The sequence below is a fragment of the Parasteatoda tepidariorum genome, chromosome 6 (assembly GCF_043381705.1).
Source record: "Parasteatoda tepidariorum isolate YZ-2023 chromosome 6, CAS_Ptep_4.0, whole genome shotgun sequence".
NCBI lineage: Eukaryota > Metazoa > Arthropoda > Arachnida > Araneae > Theridiidae > Parasteatoda > Parasteatoda tepidariorum.
In genome coordinates this window covers 20272187-20293452 of record NC_092209.1, presented here as the reverse complement: position 1 = coordinate 20293452, position 21266 = coordinate 20272187, and the positions used below count along the sequence as shown (strand labels likewise).

The 21266-nt window shown below is 30.9% G+C and overlaps 1 protein-coding gene across 1 annotated transcript in view; it reads right to left on the bottom strand.

The window, feature by feature from the left end:
* Nucleotides 1-15194, bottom strand: part of LOC107445542 (CKLF-like MARVEL transmembrane domain-containing protein 4) — a 46376-nt gene extending 31182 nt beyond the window's left edge. The window contains exon 1 of the mRNA XM_021144308.3: nucleotides 14722-15194. Within this exon, the coding sequence (XP_020999967.1) occupies nucleotides 14722-14898 (177 nt within the window). The 5' untranslated portion in view covers nucleotides 14899-15194. The remainder of the gene's footprint in view (nucleotides 1-14721) is intronic.
* Nucleotides 15195-21266: the final 6072 nt, after the last annotated feature.

Below are 21266 nucleotides of genomic sequence, written 5' to 3'. Positions count from 1 at the left end.
AAAAAAAAACTAAATAAGGGAGATTTTTTGAAGGATATTAGCTCGCCTCCCACTAAGGTGTACCGGGTTCGATTCCCAGCGATAACTGGTCAATACGAATTCCGCACCCGCCTCACACCAACCATAGTTCTGACGTAAAATACCCTCAGTCGTAGACGGATCATAGATTAGAGTTCTCTTGCCGTCAGATTAACCGTGAGAGGTTTTCCTATCCATGTAACGTAAATTCTCCACGACGGTAAAATTTCTCCGTACACTTGATCCTGGCGATCTCTGGTCTTCTGGATTGGGTTCAAAATTGAACATTGGTTGCAGCGTTGAACATTGGTTGCCGTAAACTCAACATTAAGTCGGCTGTTCAACAACGGTTATAGAATGTAATATTTTAAGAACAAAAATTCCTAGTAGAAATTCTGTAACAGATTATTTTTTAATAATTAGAAAGTTAAGGGACTTTGCTTTTATTAGCGTTTTTTTTTTTTTTTTTNCCTGGTTAATTTTAAATTTTTTTTTTTTTTTTTTTTTTTTTTTTTTTTTTTACCGGTATGCTGGTAGGATATTTTTCATTTATGTCCATAGCTGCCAGCATTTACATTTCTTCATTTAATCCTTTCCGGTGAAGTGTAGTCTGTCTGGCAACACTTATCCAACAACCCTCTAGAAATGTAAAACTAATTGCTTTTAAAAGTCTCGCAACAACTATTCTTTTAAATAACAAACAACTGAAGTATATCGCTTTACTTCATGTGTACATTTTAACAGGGTTACCACGGTTTAGAGCATTTTTGAAAGTGGTAGCAAATGTGAAATATTTAATAGAATTTTAATTTTTAATAGAAAGGAAATACATAAGTTTGTGAAAACCACATCAGGAAAATATTTCGTTATTCTCACAGGGTTGCCAACGGCTCCAATTCAAATGTTTTAATAAATCAAAGCAAATTAATTAACAAAATAAGGATAATTACGCCTACTTTTTTAGGAGTAACCGTGATTTGAATTCAATTCGGGGCTGAAAGACCATATATATCGAGACAGAAAAGAGTAAAAACTGGTAAAAAATAAATTTTAGTTTTTTTTTTCCAGAATAATAAAAATCCATAACTACCAATTGTTTTCACGGATGCAATTTTTATATTGAATTGCTTCTTCACCGTGAAAAATTTCTGTCATTGCATACCAGAATGTTGCAAACTCAAAATGTTTTTTACACACTATACAAATTCAGGATGTATGGGTTAGGGGCAGCTGCGCGGCCCAAGCACCCAATTTTTTGATAATAAACGTAAACGTAACGTGAAAAATTTCCTTACATTGAATTGTTATTGTTGAGAATAGATTAACTCCTCCCAAATATTATTTAATATTGAAATAGTTCTTCTACCAGTATTTTCTCTTTTCCGTCCCGCTTTCAGGCCTGATTCAATAAAGTTGCATTTCATATGATATTTTGGATGTGTAGTAATTAATTGAAAAAAATTACTTAGAATGAAAAATGAACTTAAGATGAACTGAAAAATGAAAATAAGCAAAATGTCGATACAACTAGAATATACTTTTTTTTTACAAAGCGGAGCAAGTTGGCTTCTCGGTTCTTAAATTGCACATATTTTTAGAAGGTTTGAAAAATTTTAGCTACCACTCATTTATTCTCATACATTTACCCTGAATAAGGTCGCAATAGATAATTTTCTGCCTGACTTAAATTTTCAATCGAAATTTGCTATTCCGGAAGTGTTAAAAAAGAAATAATTGAGTTGCAAGTTTTTATATTTTTGAAAAACTATGCAGTAGATTAGGAGTTTAGGCAGTGAAATGGGCCAAGTTAATTGAGGTTGTAAATCTCATTTGCAAGCGTAAATATATACACATTGTGTACCGTAGATTGAAACAGGGCTTCGGAAAGTCTTCATCCGAATAGATAAATATTGATCATGAAATAATCTTCCAAACATTTCATTAACCCTTTAATGGGTCATTTATTTCTAGTAAAGGTAAATTAAAGTATTTTTGGAATTGAAATTGATATAAGAAATAGTAATTGATATAGGTGAAAAAAACTTATTTAGCTTATATTTAATCTAAATTAATTATAAGCTAAATTAAATAAAACTTGATCTGAATTTAAATGCCTTTTTTTTTTTGGTGGTAAGTATATTTACCACGACCTATTAGGAATTTATTGACCTTTATTTTTCGTTATTTATAAAATAAATTTAATTACTGCTACAAACTTCAAAAGGAATTATGTATTTTATAACTTTTATGCGTTTTCTTAAACTAACAAATGGTTACCAAATTTATTCATATCCACTTCAAGAAAGCTGAACATATTAACAAATGGAAACCTAAATTAAAAGTGGTAAAAAAGTTTGCCATGAACTTTAAAAAGTGGTGATAAGTATGCTTACCACGGCCTTCGAGAGGGTTAACGTATGAAAATAGAACTAAACAGTATCTCTGTTAAATGAAGAGTTATAGCAAACATTTTTTAAAGCTACTAAAATATTTAGAAAGCCAAGCCAACGTAATTTCTAGTCGATGGGGAGTCTTAAATAATTTGCAAATCGGGACGAAAATGCGACAAACGTCGATATTTTATTTTTACATTTGTGACTACATTCATTCAAAGAAAACATAGCTATATGAGAATTTTAGACTAGCAAACTCTTAAACTGTGAAAGCGTAGCTAGAATTTATTTAATCTTACTTCCACTAGTTAGAGTTTTAGGGACTGTGGAAACCAGATAATTGCATATTTCTCAAACACATATATTAATAGGGATGCCAACTGCTCCGCTTTCTGGAATGATTTTAATAAAGTGGTAGAAAATTTAACAATAAAATTCCATAAAGAAGGATAGTTACGCCTACTTTTTAATAGAGTAACCAATAAATGGATGTTTAACCGTTGCATTTTACATCATACTTATAATTTTTGATATTTAGTGGTGTGAAAATTACTTAATATGAAGAATACTAAACTAATACAGACTTAAATTTCGCTACCACTAGAAAATACTATTTTACAAAGCGGAGCGTTGGCATCTGTGTAAGATGAAAGCTTTAAAGGGAGATGTAAAACTATCCGGTATATGATAAGCGTACTCAGGCGTGAGTAACGAAACTGAATATAATTCGGCTACGCATTACAACTATTGATAGATACAGCAGTTTCCACTTAACTCCTGAAAACTTAAGTGGAATGCGGGAGTAGAAAATAATATAAGGAATTAAAAAATATCTAGCATCATTTCATGGAGTCCAATTTTTCTTTTATTGAAAAGAAGCCCCTCAGAAAATGTTATCTATTATTTAATATAAATTATGATTTGAATACCACTTTTTTAAAAATATTACTGTTTTAATATGTTTCGTATAATACTTCGTTCATTACATAGTTTCTTATGAATAATTCTTTGATATAATGCGAAAGCTCTCTCTTCTAAAACGAAGAGGGAAGCTACGATTTCCAGAATTATTAAACAGTAATAATCCATAAAGAAGGATAGTTACGCCTACTTTTTAATAGAGTAACCAATACATGGATGCTTAACCGTTGCATTGTACATGATACTTATAATTTTTGATATTTAGTGGTGTGAAAATTACTTAAAAGAAAAATACTAAACTAATAGTGACTTAAATTTCGCTACCACTAGAAAATACCATTTTAAAAAGCGGAGCGTTGGCATCTCTGTATTAAGACTGTTGGTGCTCAGTTATTAATTCATGTGAATGCAAAAAAATTTTTGCTTATGAATAATACAAAATGTAAGTCATAGTGGTAGATGTGATTGAATAATTAAAGAGATAATAAATAAGTAAAAGTAAATATATTTACTACCACTTTTTTCATAAATAGTCGCTTGTGGCATCCCTGTAATGCTGGAAAATATTCGCAATAAGAGATGGATTACTGCTTCAAAACAATTCTAAAAGTGGATTTCCTAATAACCAAGTTCGAAAATTTGTTCTTGACTTTCACTTCAAGTTGTAAACACGAAAAACGATTAAGTACAAAAAAGCCGACCTTTGGACATTAAATTAATAATAATATCTTAATCATATAATAGAGGATAATGTTATAGGAACAATGACTCTTTTGTGAAATAAGAAAGAGTAATAAAAAATAATTGAATAATCGACACCAACAACGGATATCTAACATCTAGAAATGTGTTTCATTTATTTTATCCACTTAAAAACAATTTATAAAACCTATTTATAACCTTGAGGAAGAAGGCGGTATTTTATTTTATATTTCACAATACAAATATAATAAATTTATGTAAACAGACTTAATGTTATTATCCGAGGGATTGTTATTTCCTTTTAAAAAAAATGCTGTTTAAATACAGACAAAAGAGAAATGTTCTACTCAGTTCCTGTATATTTATTTTTATCAATGCATAAACCATGGTTTAAAGTTTTATTTCACAGTGGTTGTTCAAATAAAAATATTTCATCATACTATAACTATTCAGTACACTTCTCAGCGCCTCAATATTACAGAAATTTTACATACATGCAAAACTGTAGCTACCATTTAAAGAAAAGAAGGGAAAAATTAATAAATAAACGGATTACGTTAACTAGCACTTTATTTGATCGGATCTTCACGTTCTGGAACTCGATCTTGATGGTTTGAGGGGATGACCTTATATATGCTAATTAATTAGTACAGACGATATTGCAAATTACAAAATCTGAATCTTTCTCTAAATAAACATAAATTTTTTTCGATTGATTCGTATTTTTGAGCCCGAAATAAAAGGGTAGCCACAGTTAGGAAAATATGAGCCCCCATAATTCGGACAGGAGAATGGTTGGACCCCTAAATGTTAATGTTCCTTTTCGCGCATTTCGATATAACTTGAAAGTTTTTCAAGTAAACTGAAAAATTATCGCACATAATTATGATATTCGTTTTTCCAAATGTAATTCCGGGCAAAAGATAACTTTTTATCAAATATTTATTGTTTTCTATTTTTTTTTTATTTTGGTTAATAATGGTGGATAAAATTTCAATTGAAAGTTATACTATTTTTTTTACATAATTTTAAAGAATATAATTATGTAAAAATACAAATTTTAAGCGGAATTGGTCTAATGATTCTCGAGAAATCGAACTTCAAAAAGTTCGCATCTTCAAAATTCGATTTCTCAGGAACTATTTGAGGTCATCCCCTCTGACCATTAAGATTGAATCCTAGAACGTTAGATTAAAAGTTATTTAGGGTGGTCCATTAATTTTTTTGGCAACTGTACATCAATATTTAAAGTATGTTGTTATACATTAAAAGTAGTTTGTTCCGCTGACCTGTCAATTACTCCAGCTTTTATAACAAACAATTGCATACCTGCCAACTCTTCCGGAAGACTTTATTTCATATTTAAAGTGGTAGTAAGTATATACTATTTTTTCTTTTATAAACTTAATTTTTAAATGATTTTGTTCACCACTATTCTTACAAAAATTAAGCCCATATATTAATATGCGTTACTATCATGGTTGTCAACTTAAGTGTTTTTCAAATACAACGTATTTGTTTGCTAAAAATTGAAGTTTTAATTCCATTTTAATACCACTGGGAAAAATGATAATGGAAGAGATTAAAAGTTGGCAGGTATGCAATTGACTTAAAATGATTGAAACAATCTAATTTCACCGTCCCTTTAAAATAACGCTAGGTACAGCTGTGTTAACATATTGACTCGCTGCCAACTCTTCCGGTTTTCCCGAAAGATATTAATTTTGTATTTAAAGTGGTACCAAAACTCATGACATGCCATTAAAATTTTTGAATTATAATAATAATTATAAATGAGTTTGACCACCACTGCATATAAATAATTACAACAAATATATAAAAGCATACTATTCTTTACGATAGCGAATTTTAACCTAGTCAAAATATAAACAAATTTTTAGTAAGATTGTTTTTCGGTAATTGTTTTACTACCACTTGGAAAATTCATTCACAGAAAGAGTGAAAGTTGCCAGGTGTGATGTTGCATGCAGCAACTTTTCCAAAATCTATTATGCATACAAATGTTAAAAAAGTGGTAGGCAATATTTCATAAAACCTGTAGCAAACTTGTTACTGTAGCATACCTGCCAACTCTTCCGGATTTTCCGGAAGATTTTAGTTTCATATTTAAAGTGGTAGTTAATATATGCTATTTTTCTTTTATAAACTTAATTTTTAAATGATTTTGATCACCACTATTCTTTCAAAAATTAAGCACACATATTAATATGCGGTACTATCATGGTTGTCAACTTAAGTTTTTTCAAATACAACGTATTTGTTTGCTTGAAATTGAAGTTTTAATTCCATTTTAATACCACTGGGGAAAATGATAATGGAAGGGATTAAAAGTTGGCAGGTATGCAATTGACTTAAAATGAATGAAACAATCTAATTTCACCGTCCTTTTAAAATAACGCTAGGTACAGCTGTGTTAACATATTGCATCAATATACAACATCAATTTTTAAAGAAAATGCGATGAATGATTATGATAGTGAAAACACTGAATCATTTTTGTTTGTTGTAATCACGAATCGATAATTTTTTTGAAAAACAGAGCGGTAACGAAGCAGTTTTAATACCGCTTTTTAAACTTTTGTATGCATCACATAAATTTTAAAAACGTATTTTTACGTGACCCACTTGCAATGCAGAGATGTCAAATGCTCCGGACACGACAAAATAATTAAAAAAAAAACTGTAAATAACTACAAAGTAAATTTTGCAAATATTTTACTATTGTTGCTTACTTTTTAAAACGTATGGCACGACATAAGCACTGTAAAGTGGTGAATCATATAAGCCTACGAATCATTTAGAAATAGTGGTGGATAAAAATCTACTAAATTGAATTTATTAAACCAAGAATTACAATTGATAAACTACCACTTTAAAATATATATTTGCTGTCCGGAGCAACTTGGCATCTCTGGCAATGTATTAAATGATCAAATCCCGATATTTCGAATCTTGATACATTTACGTAATATCAGTAACTTTTTTCATTCCACTGTCACCTATACCAACTGCTCCTGCTCTCTGCAAAAGTCTTAATAAATTTGTTTCGAATTCAAGGCAAACCTTGAATAATAAAGATAATCTCTCTCACTCTTTATACGAGTCAACACGAAAAAATTGCAGTCATGTTGCAATTCATATGACACCTTGATTTTACGATATGTAATGGAACGAAAATTACTGAAAACGAAAAATACTAAACAACAAATAACTGAAATATCGTTACCACTAGAAGATATTTCTTTACACAGCGGTGTAAGATGGCATTTCTGCTATACGCAGGGCTGCTAACTTTCTTACCTTTTTGAGAAAATTTCTTCCATTAGTTGATAAGTGTTTATCTTAACCCTTTCTAGAGCCGTGGTAAGCGTACTTACCGTCATTTTTTAAAGCCTATGCTAACTTATCAACCACTTTTAATTTAGGTTTCCATTTCTTAATAACTTCAGCTTTCTTGAAGTGCGTATGAATAAAATTGGCAGCCATTTAAAAAAAACGTATAAAAGTTGAAACATGCGTAATTCCTTCTGAAGTTTATAGCATTGATAAAAAAAATTTTGTAAATAAAGAAAAATAAAAGTTAATAAGTTCTTAATAGATCGTGGTAAATATAATTACCACCCAAGAAAATGGCATTAAAATTTAAATAAATTTTTATAAGCTATATGAGTTTTTCTTTTCTTATAGCAATTACTATTCTAATATGAATTTCAATTCCAAAAATTCCTTAATTTACCTTTACTAGAAATAAATGGCCCACTAAAGGGTTAATATATGATTTTTTCTTTTGTAAATTTGATTTAAAATAGTTTTCCACAGCACTACATGTAAATTAATCAAAAGCTCATATGGAACGCCACCCTGTTGCATATCTCACAAAACAAACTTATTAAGAAATTCTGCAAGCTTTAGTTTTTGCTGTCTACAACCCATAAAATATGATGCTGAAAGCGTTGTAGTGAACAATTATCATAAAAAGAACATCAAAGCTAACCACTACGAAATTTAAAGTGTTTATAAATTAATAATCCGTTACCATAATATTAATCAAGGATAATCACTTCCACTCTTTAAAAAAGTCACCACTAGACGGCTGCAAAAAAGTTGTATTCGATATACTTTGAATTTTCGATATGTAATGGTGGAAAAGTTAGTTTAAATTATAAATACTAAATAACAACTAGAAAGTACTTTACCGCAAATGTGAACAAGTAGACATCTCTGTTAATCACACTACGCTAATTACGTAGTTGCTATTTATAAACGATGTAATCCCAAACGTCAAATATGTAAGAATCTATTTATTATATATTAAATAAAATTTTACTATTAAAGTGGTGATAATTTTAATTATTAATTGTAATTAGACCCGAAGTCGAGACAGAGAGGAGTAAACACTATTAGCATACTTGCCAACTCTCCCGGATTTGGCGGGAGATTTTATTTTTATATTTAAAGTGGTAGTAAATATATACTATTTTTTCTTTTATAAATTTAATTTTTAAATGATTTTGATCACCACTATTCTTACAAAAATTAAGCTTATATATTAATATGCGTTACTATCAGTGTTGTCAACTTAATTTTTTTCAAATACAACGTATTTGTTTGCTTAAAATTGAAGTTTTAATTCCATTTTAATACCACTGGGAAAAATGATAATGGAAGGGATTAAAAGTTGGCAGGTCTGCTATTAGTAGAACTACTTAGATAGTTTTCGGGAAGTATGGATTTGTTCGTAACAATAAACAATTTTATGCTGTAGGGGTGGAAGCAATTCTATATATTTATTGTATCCGTTAAAAAAAAAACTTGGTAGTTATGGATATTCTTTTGTTCCTCTTAAAGATAAAAATGAAATTTAATTGCTACCAGTTTTTATGTTTACTTTTTGCCGTTTTGATATATATCAACTTTCAGTTTAGGTAACAACCTGCAGAATTGTTTGTAATTGGAATTCTAAAATAATATTTGTTTTTAATTTTTTTTAAATTTTGCTTTCTTAAAACGATAATTATTCGATTTACTAGTAAAGCGAATAATTAAATGATATTATGAGTTATATTCCAAATAAATATTTCTAGTACCACTGCTTAGGAAAAAATTTCAAATGTATAAATCGTTTTTCCCCCCAGTTAGAATCAAAGACGATTTTGATTATCTAAATTTTAGCACTTTTTCGATAAATCACTGCTGTTAAAAGTAACGCAGATGATTAAATTTTATGTTAATTATTTAATTTTTATTTATTTTTATAAAAGAAGAAAGAAAAGTGGTTATGCAAGAGTTTCAATTTTAGTTTTTTTTGTATAAATATGATAAGTCTAGCGAATTAAGAGTTGTTTTTATTCAAATGTTTATTATAAACTTAGGAATTCAATCTCATCTGAGTGGATACAAGAGACCCTTGTGGTATTTTCCCCTTTTCATTTTGCTATTTTCTCTCTTCCTTCAAAGTTTTGTGATAGTCATAGTTTCCACCATCATCATATTTTATTATTTTTAATACTTAATGTAGAGAGTTTTTATTCGGCAACACCACATCCGGCTCGAACACAAATCAATTATGCATTCGAATTCAGTTGTTGTGCTCGTTAAAAATGTTAAAATAATTTTAAATAGTACACTAGTAATAATACCTTGATTTCTTTTCAAAATGGTTATTGCATTTACAAATAAAAAGTATAATTTCTTCGCAATTAGTGGTCAGAATCTTTATCAGAATACAACGACTTCAACTATTACACTTTTAGATTAATATTTTATTAAGTAGTAGACATTTAAAAAACTAATATTTCAGAACAATTGGTAATTTTGACAACATTTTAAAGCCTCATTACGGAACTAAGGGACGTTTCATATGAACTTTTGAATCATTATGGCATAATAAATAATCTTATAAATCATTTAGATTTAGTGGAATGAAAAATGATGGGGGGGGGGAAATACGAATTATTCTGAATAATTTTTAATCTAATGATCGGATTTTCACGTTCTAAGATTCAATCGAGAGGGTGACCTCAAATATGCTAATTAATAAGTGCAGACGATACTGTAAGTTACAAACTCAGAATCTTTCTTTAAATCAGAAATCGAGACGTAACTCAATATCATAACAAAGTTCGTCCGAGATTGGAATGTCCCTAACAAATCACAGCTTTTATGCGATTTTTGAAGATAAAGAAGATGAAAACAGTTAAATCTAGTGCAATTAGCTTAATATTTGAATTAGATTGTGAATATTTTTTAAGTGCAAACTTAAAAAATACTTAATTAAATAAATCGAAGAGCTGAGAGGATGAATCACATCAGGGAAAGAAGAATAAGTTTATCCGAACTACTTTATTAACCGAGTTAAAACGGCTCTTTCAAGAATTTTTCTTCGATTTCAAATAAGTATTTCACTACACTCAGCATTACCATTGGGTGAACTTTTCCTATATCATAACATTGACTTGCGCATGTAATTTTATTTTTTCAGTAATATTTTAAGTATAGTGGTGAAAACAAACTTATTACTAAGTATTTTATTTTCTTCACTTTAGTTCCATTTTTTAAAACTTTAAGGACCATACGATATTTGTTAGAAGGTAAGAAAAATTATTTTTTGACTTATTTCATTTACCTTTACCCAATTTGAAAGAAAAAATCATGCAGAATCAAAACTAATGTTGATTAGTTATGTTACAATTAAAGTGCAGTCCAAAACAATTCTGTGACATTAAACCTACCCACATTGATGCGCCCACTTTATGTTATTTATAAAAATGTCCCTTACCTGTTTCATTCTCTAAATTCTTTCTATCACAATGTTATTAAAATAAATTATTCTTTTATGCTTTTTTTAAATAAATGTTAAAAAAAAGTTAACTATTGCGAATAAATGTTGAGTAACTAGAAAAAAATATTTGAATTAAAGAAAATAAAAAAAACACATAGTTATTTAAATGAATTAAGAAGAATGTAAACACTTTTTTAGAGGATGGCTAAGTAAAATATCAACAAATCCAACGTTTTCGGGAAAATTTAACTGGAAACATGCTCGGAACAAGAAATTGAAAAAAAGTAAATAAAAAAATAATAATAAATCAAAAATAACATAGCGAAACATATACAACATAATTGATAATTATAAAGTCTTAAACAGATATCTATATTTTTCGTTTTTACAATAATATGATCCTTTTATTCCCCTTTTGTTAATAAAGGCCATAAATTTTAACTACAAATTCATGAGTATCATATTTTTTTATTTGAATAAAAATGATCGTTTACATATTTGCTATGGTTAATTATTATTTCGAAATGAAGCATGTTTAAATAACTTCAATAAAGTGTAATCCTTTGCATCTAAGGCTCTTTTTACACTTAAAAGAACGATTCACAAAGAGTTTAAAAGAAGAAAAAAAACCTGTTTGTTTACCAAATATTACATGACACTCTAAAAGCAATTTCTTTACAAAACATTAAGTGTAAAAATTTTAAACATTAAGGGTCTTAAATTATTTATGATGTCAGACAATAGCATTCCAATACAAAGAGTTAAAAGATTTCTTTTTTTTTTTTTTTTTTTATAANTTTTTTTTTTTTTTTTACTTAGGATTAACAGCTTATGAAATATAATCTTCAATATCTCCATTCTCTGCATTTTATAATTCATCAGAAATTATATAAAACTTACAATTGGTAAATTGTATAAGGCACTTATCCATTTTGTCAGCGCATGTAAATTCTGCTATTTCCTTTCTTTTATTATTTCTTTCTTTTATTTTTTATTTATTCAAATAAAAAGATTTTTTAAAAAAAACAGTTAAATTTTTCGTTTTTTTTTTAACGTTCACTCTATTACCAGGTACGGAGTAATTTTGATTCATCATATTCATGTAAACGTAATCATTTAAACATTATGATCACATTCAATTCCTAATTTTTGCTACATGTTTCTTTTTATAAAGCTTATTTTACAAAGAATATTTATGTTTGTTAATTGCAAAGTGATATCACACCATCATGAATATTGAGAATTCTATCTAAAATTTAAAACAATGTTAGTTATAAAAATGTTCACGTCTTAAAATTTTTCNATATAATCTTTAATATCTCCGTTCCCTGTATTTTATAATTCATCAGATATTATATAAAACTTACAATTGATAAATTGTATAAGGCACTTATCCATTTTGTCAGAGCATGTAAATTCTGCTATTTCCTTTCTTTTCTTTCTTTATTTCTTTCTTTAGCTTTTTATTTATTCAAATGAAAAAAAACCCAGTTAAATTTGTCGTTTTTTAAACGTTCATTGTATTACCTGGGCCGGTGTAATTTTGATTCATCATATTCATGTAAACGTAATCATTTAAACATTATGATCACATTCAATTCCTAATTTTCGCTACATGTTTCTTTTTATAAAGCTTATTTTATAAAGAATATTTATGCTTGTTAATTGCAAAGTGATATCACACCATCATGAATATTGAGAATTCTATCTAAAATTTAAAACAATGTTAGTTATAAAAATGTTCACGTCTTAAAATTTTTCATTTTTAAATTCGCAACCATTTATTAGCTATAAGACACAGGATATTAAAAGTATGTCGCAACAATTCATTTTAGCGTTTCAGAGAAATTATTGCGACACATGTCGTAAAGTTTTATCGAATTATGCTCATTTTATATAGCCTTGTATGTACTTTTGAGTATAAGCTTCAGGATTACTATAAAAAGAATTATTTTATAATCTTTAATTTCTGATAATGTTTTCTGATAATGTTTTATTTGAGAACTGTTTTTCATTAGAATTTAGATTCCTGAGAAAATTTTAAAAAAGAAAAAATAGTTATTTAGTTTTCTTCAATAAGATAAGGGAAGAAAAAATATGTTTGGAAGCAATTTAACATCGAGTATCGAGCATATATTGAAGATATTTTTTTTGGTTGAAAAATTAGTTTTGAAGAATAGCGATGGTTAAAATAAATGGTTAACTATAATCCAGAGATGCCAACTTGCTCCGGACAGCAATTAAATATTTCCGAGTGGAAGCTTATTAACGTGTGATTCTTAGTTTAATAAATTCATTGAATTAGATTTTTATGTACCACTATTTATAAATTATTGAGAGGCATATATTATTCGCAACTTACAGAGAGCCATCTTGCTCCGGATATATTTCAAAGTGGTAGTTTTTCAGTTATGATTCTGGGTTTAATAAATTCAATTTAGTAGATTTTTATCTACCACTATTTCTAAATAATTCATTAGCTTATAAAATTCACCAACGTATAGCATTCATGTCATGCTATGCTTTTTAAAAAGCAAGCAGTCAAATATTTGCAAAATTTACATGTATGTATTTACCGTTTTTTTAATTATTATGGCATGTCCGGAGCAGTTGGCATCTCTGAATAATTAAAAACATGTTACAGCGTCCAAAAGAAAAGCAAAACAAGTTTAAATTGATTGAAAAAATTTCTAGTCAAATAGCTACCATTTTAATATTAAAACTACCCATTAAAATGACAAAACGAGATCTAGAAATTTAACCATGCATTCTAGTACACATAAATTATCTTTAATTTCTAAGAGCGATTCTTAAATAAACAGAAAATTTTTCTTATTACTTTTTACGTTTAGGCTGCATCGTTCCGCGCTTTTCGGGAAATTTTCTGATAGTGGTAGTTTATGTTTTAATGTATTTTGTTAATTTAATTTTAAAAAATTTCTCCACTCCACTATTTGCAAATGATTCAAAAGTTCATATGAGCCGGCGTTTCAATCCATCTCTCTCAAAAAGTTGGAAAAATTACCATAAATTCTGATAACTTTATAAATGTCCACCACTCTATAAAATATTTCGAAAAAAGCGTAGTAGTTGGCAACGCTGCATTTATACTAGAAAAAATAATTTCTTCAAATTAAATCTGATCTTAAGAAGCTACGTCACATTAATTAACGTTTCAATCAAAACTAAATTGAGAGAAATCATATAGCATTGGAGAAAACCATGTGACGTCATAAAATAGACTGATGAACATATCAAGATAATTATTACGACCAAACAAAATCACTTCGAAATCTAACATTACCAATTAATTACTAATTAAGTAATTAATATTAAAATAATAAATCGTTAAAAATATTATAGTTTATGTTATTTTGTTTTCAGAATTTGTTTTAATCAAATGATTATAGATAACTAAACACTTGTTAAGATGACTAGATAAAAAATCAAATATGTAAAGAAAAATCTTATTTTAAGAATACATTGATTATTCTTAAACCAAATTACTACACTAAATCTGAAGGAATAAAACTTATTATTCAAAAACAACACGTTCCAAAAGCTTACAATTCGAAGTAAATATTACTTAATGAAAATCTGTTGTCTAATTGAAGATTCATTAAGAGTTCAAAAAAAAAAAAAAGATTTTTTAAGAATAAAAATTTACAAGTATATAGAAAGAAATAATCACTTAGAAAAACTGCGGATAGGGATATTTTTTAAATATATATAGATATATAAATAAATATCATAAGACGAAACAGAAACCGAAACAGTAAGGCGGAAGAATAATGCGTAGTCACGAAACAACCCGTTATTAAATCAAGCAAAAGATAGTTCGGATGCCAAACGATAATTAAGCGAAAGATAAACATAGGTACGAACCAGTTGCACGAGCTTCAGAATTCCAGGAACAGTAATGAAATAATAAGGGTTTAACTCCAAATTATCAGCTATTCCAGTTGATTCAGCTTTTGTTGTCACTTTTACTCCAACAGAATGAGAAGTATCGGTTTTGTGTGTATTAGTCGTTTGCACACTAGTTTCAGAAGGAGCCATCATTTTGGAATTCCAGGAGAAAGAACGGAACCGTTCGAAGTTGAGATGAGAACTATGTGGAGGTTTTCTCTCCGCATTCGAAGATAGGAACCTGTTTCCTTCAACGAATGCACGTTTGAATGCGTGTGTTGTGTTAGCACCTTAGAGCGAATGGCCGCCTATCATCCGTGACCGTGATTCAGGCTGTAATGAATGTTTGAGATGGTTTGCGGTAGAAAGAAAAATAAAAAAAAGATTTGTTCGGGTGGGACGTAGGTTTGCTTGTGCAACTACCTACCTGAACTTCTCGAGACGAGAGTGGGTTTTAGTTCTTATATGTATTTTGTATTGTTGATCATTTTTATTTCGTCATTTAGAGTAGGTGTATAGTTTTCTCTATTTATTTTTGGGCAAAGTTATGTACTCGGATATGATGTACGAATTTTTACTCTTTCTCTCTATGTCTCTCTTTCTCTCTCTCTCTCTTTATAGAGGAGAAGGTGTAAAAATGGGCACAGGTGTAAATATGGGCACCCCTCCCTAGTAGCTATGGGAGGTACTGAAGACTGGCGGCAAGGACTGTATATGGGGCCAGTTGCTAATATAAGATTGTACAGAGCAGTTGAAACCATTTTTTCAAGTAGTGTGGATGCAGCGTGAGTTATTGTGCAAATTGGTGTTTATTCTGGACTGCAAACTTTTGAGAGGTATGTGAAATCGTTTTCTTTTCATGTACTTATGTTCAGTTAAAAATAATTTGACAGTGATATCCGGAAAGCGGAGATCTTAAGCTATTTTTTGAAGCACACCTTTAGTCACGCACGCTTTTAGGTTACTTGTGATAGTGGCCATCCTTCTTAGGTGGGGTTGGTGTAAATATGGGCCCCCATTTAAAGGGTGCCCATAATTACACCAACTTTTTTTAGTGGAGTTTAGCACATCAGGCTCTAGTTATGCCAATTGATAAGGCAGCTGAAATACCTCAATGTTCCCCGGGAACTTCAAGTGCAATTTCTCCGTTCGACATATCTCCTGTTCCCAACATTAAGAAGATAACCACTACTCGTGGACGCAAAGCAGCAAGGTCCAGCCTCATCACCGGATTACCATACAAGGATCAGTTGACCAAGACGCTTGACAAGTGCTCTCAAGAAGACGTCCTTGAGTTTTCCCGGGGTAAGAGACCGGCCAGAGGGCAGGGTGGGAAGACGAAAGGCCTTCAAAAAAAGAAAATTCGGCCCACGCAACGATACGATTCATCATCGGACTCATCAGACTCGATGACCCTCCTCTTATCTACAGCGATGATGATACGAATCTAATAAATGTCAACGGTGGGGATAAACCAGACTCAAGCGATGCAACTTGCAGTTTTTGTGATGGAAAGTTCTCTGAAGACACTCGAGGAGAGGTGTGGGTAAGATGCGTTATGTGCCAAATGTGGGCACTGTGCCGGGGGTGAAAGAGCCAGTTATGTTTGCGATTTCTGTAAATAATTTTTTTTCCTGTAATAAATAAATTCTCTACCATTTTGTATTGTTTTATCCTGTTTTTAAACTATTTTTGGTGGCTTTTTTGAAGAGGGCCCATATTTACACCCCATTTTTTCTGGTGCTTTTTTAAAAGATTTTTGAAAATCGTCGTTTTTGAAATGAAATAATTGATGTTAATCATTGTTTTGCCTTCTCGCATTTAGGAAACTTGTTATAGTTGTTAATGAAAGATAAAAATCTAGAAATTTTCAAATTGAAAGTAACTATATCCAAAAAACAAAAGAGGGTGCCCATATTTACACCTTTTCCTCTATATATAATTTTAGTTATGTAATATAATTTATAAAAATTATTATGTTTGGATCCAAAATCTACGTAGTTTCCGTTGTTTCTCATAAATATTATAAGAGGACATTTTGATGGAACTAACCCGCACGGAGAGGAAGACCACGAGAATCTCCCGCGGTTAGCCTGACGGCAAGGGGACTCTAACCCATGATCCGTCTACCACTGAGGATATTTCACGTCAGCACTGTGGTCGGTGCGAGCCGGATGCAGAATTCGTATTTACGGGGATTCGACCCCGGCTCACCTCATTGGAAGGCGAACGCTCTATCCCCTGAGCAATCACGGCTCGTTACGGAACAGTCAACTTTTAAACAGAACATCTTTATGTCTGTACATTGACACCCTTGCAATTCAGGATCATTCTCGGGATTGCTTCATTTGATCGGGATGACTTCTTTGTTCACCACAATCTATTCGTTTTCTAGTACAGATAAGGCACCGGCAAGTACGGATAACACACAGATGTGCATTTCAAGACTTCAGTATTCCCTAGATGCCCCTTATTGGAGTGAGGTGGGGCGTGGTAAAGCTAAGTTTTATGATCCAGTACATTGAAACAAGAAATAAACTTAATGGGAAATACCCTTTCGGAAAGTTCTGTTGCTTTCCGAACAAAATAAATTTCTGATTTAAAATCTCCATAACCAGATTAGGTTACGATGAAATACTTGTACAAATGTTCCTCAGTGTTATTAGTCACTCCTAAAACACGTATAGTAAAGGTGTTAACCTTTTCGGAACGGGCGAGTCATAATTGTAGTCGTATGAAATCAGAATCATGATAGTAAAAAATAAAAAGCCATAGCTTTAGTTTGAGCATAGCTAATTTGACAGACTTATTTTTGCTTTCACTTTAAATCTGACACATCCAATCCCTGTTCTTCTTTCTTTATTTATAAAAAATTGGGCACCTGGGTCGTGCAGAATACATCCTGAAATAGTATAAAAAATTAAAATAAAAGACAGTTTGAGTTCAGCAGTCTATGGGGTGGCTGTTACAGGGAGACAAGCACCTTGCTTGCATAACTGAAAGAAATTGAAAATAATAAGAGCAACTTGCTGTAATCTGTGGATGGCTGTAGTTTGATTGTCAACGTGAAGTAACATAGGTCAGGATTTCAGTATTGGTATCAATCCATGTGTGTTAAAAGTGCAACTATACAATTTTTAATTCGAAATAAGTAGTGGTGAATTAAATAAAGTAAACTATTAATACCCGGCCCACAAATAAATTGCTAAAAAAATAGTTTGGCTACCAGTTTTATTTTTTTTACCCTGATTATCGATCCCCTGAGAATGCATAGATGACAAGTCCGTCTCGAAGAGGTTAACGGGAAATTTTTTTGTGTGTCTTTAAAGTTGTACTAAGTTTTTAACCAGGTTATTTTCTTTAGACAAATTTGATTTACAATAATTTTGAATCCATTATTACACCCAACTTTAAAGACTAGGCAAAAGGAGCAATGATATCATCTATGATATCATATATCTGAAATTTTTATGTTTTTATGTATTTCATCTACCTCACGCAAACTTTTAATGACACGATGAATGGGCAAAGGCCGTGTTTGGCTCAAGTACCCAGCTCAATTTGGTTAGTGAAGTGATTTTAAATTGCATTTTTCGCTAAATAATAATCAAGTTCAAGCACGGATACTGACTTGTTCTGCTCTGAGGAAAATATGTGTGAAATTTTGAGTTAATAAATTTTATTTAAAGACATGGTGCTCGTATTTTGCATACCACTACGCGCGAGTGATTCAAAAGTTCGTATAAAATGCCTCTTTGGTCCAGTAATATTGTAGCACCCGTAATACCACTTTTTTTTTCGTAAATAGAAACCGCCCTCTTGAAAAAACGCTTGATATACAAACATTACTCAGACAAATCCTAAAATTTAGAATAATATCTATTTCATCAAAATGTGAATTTAACCGGTTAACGCCCAGCGTCATATATTTAGGACAGTTCCTTTTTTCAAAGACATTCATTGTGGTGGGAAACTTTTTCAGTATTTTCATTTATCTGGGTGAATTAAAAGATTCTCAGATACCACAATGATTTAGTTATTTCTGATTAGATCTTGAATTATAAGGAGCAAGTACTCTTTGATCTATCAAAGTCTTTTTGAATGTTCTAACTGTAGAAAAACCAATTAATTTCGTTAATATATTTTACCATTTTTTTCATCATTTGAATATATAAATTCGGGACAAAACTGGTTAAGTTGGTAAGAGTATATCAGCACGCTACATTTTGCTAAACTACTGAAAGAGTCATATTAACAGGGATTAACCGGTTAGCGCCCCGCGTCATATGTTTAGGACAGTTCCTATTTTCAAAGACATTCATTGTGGTGGGAAACTTTTTCAGAATTTTTATTTATCTGGGTGAATTAATAGATTCTCAGATACCACAATGATTTAGCTATTTCTGACTAGATCTAGAATTAAAAGGAACAAGTACTTTTTGATCTATCAAAGACTTTTCGAATGCTCTATCAGTAAAAAAAAACAATTAATTTCGATAATATATTATACCACCTTTTCCATAAAACCACTTCTTGTATCATTTCAACATATAAAGTCGGGACAAAACGGATTAACATAACAATTTTATAATGAAACTAAACCATAGCACCACAAACATTATTCGGATGCTATTTAACAAAAACCAATACTTTTGATTTCATACAGTAACTAATGTTAAGTAAATAAATATAATGTTTAAAAATTTTTCAGTATTTAGGTGGTAATCAGTTAAATTACAGTAATTGAAATAATTAAAAGGAAACTGTTACAAAGTTAAACTGTATTAAGATAATTTTTATTTGATGAGCCCATAATAAAATTAACTGATATTAGAGTTGAATAAAAATTAATAAGCATAATGTTCATGAAAGAATTTCAAATGTATAGATCGCTTCCCTCCCCTCCCCCCCGGCTAAAATCCATTTACACACTTTTCCGTGGAAATTCTTTTCGAAATTTGTTTTGAAAAGAGTTTGAAAGGTTTCAGCTTCTGGATATCCTTTATGAATTCGTTTTTTTTCTTCAATTTTACTCGTAAATTAAAAAAAAAGTGGTATGTCTGTATAACGTTAATAGAAGTAAGTTTTTTTAAAAAAAATAAAAGTAGAATAATTATTCATTGCAGAAAAAAATCCTAATAGGTAGGAGGCTTTAGTTCGTGGATGTGGCCACCTCCAGCACGAATGCACAATGTAATACGGTCGGAAATTGATGCATGCAAGTCCTTACAATGTCATGTGGCATCTCGATCCTCAGGTGCTGTAAACACTTACTAATGCGACTAAATTTCGAGGCTGCCCAAATTGGCCCACCCCCAATTGAATCATAATCGGTCGGTCGGTGACAATTCATAGGATTGAACAGGCCTGGGAAGAGTAATAATATGGTGGAAACATTCCTGTGAAATTTTTGCTGTGTGTGGTCGAGCATTTTTCAGTCAAAAAATGGCTCTAGAGAGCGTTGCCATGTGGCTGGAGTGTGCCACAAACGTGCCGCAAGGTTCTAGTGGTGTCGTGGATCATTATTAGGAGTGATATACGCGATGGCATTTCATACTATCACACCAATTCTGGGAGTGTTTCGCTGCTGTACATCTTAGGCAGGATAGAAGCGTTTACAAAGGAGCCTTCAAACAAGTACTCTATAGTCATCACTACCCGACTTGATTGTGAAATTTGAGATTCGTCGCTGAGGTCTACCTGGCTCCATTCGGTTGCATTGCAGTCCAATCCTCTAAAGCACGACATCACTCTGTTGTTGTTGTTGCACATCCCGTTGGTGTAGGAAAGCCTACACCAGGACCAAAAGATTCCGTCGCCTGAGAACATTAAAAATCCTCTCCTGTTCAACTAACAGTTGCCCCCAGGAAGCTCCCAAACAATTAAGAAGGTGAACAGAACTAGCGGAAAGGGAACAGGAGCAGGAAAAAAAAATCTTTCCCCCATTTTGAACGACATCACTCTAAATGGAGGTATCAATACTGCCTACGATGTAAAGCAGCAAACGACTCTTACAACTGGTTTGATGGTATTGGTTGCCATCTAAAACGACAGACAATCGCTCCTAATATTGTTTATTGATTGCATAAAAAATCTTTTGAAAAATCCGGTTCAGACTGCAAAAATGAAAAATAAAACAATAACATATTATTTATTGATTGAGGGCAAAACGCTGACTGCGTCATCTTAGGAGTTTCGAGGTATATAGGCGTTTGACAATATTTTGGAAATATTTCGTTACACACTACATGCAACTAATCTTTCTTTTAGCGGGAAATGTTTTTGTAGATTTTATATGATACAATTGTTGGCACAATTTGAAAGATCATGCTTGAAGCTGTTATAAATGGTATCCCTTTTTAGTGTGCAAACATTTTTTTAAATGGCGGGTACTTGGGACATTGACCCATTGGCCAGAGGAATGTCAGAACTGCTACTCTCTTCTCGTTACCCAGTGGGCAACTGTGGCGAAGCCACGGCGGTGGAGCAGCGTCACCCACGTCACATAACCACAAACCCGT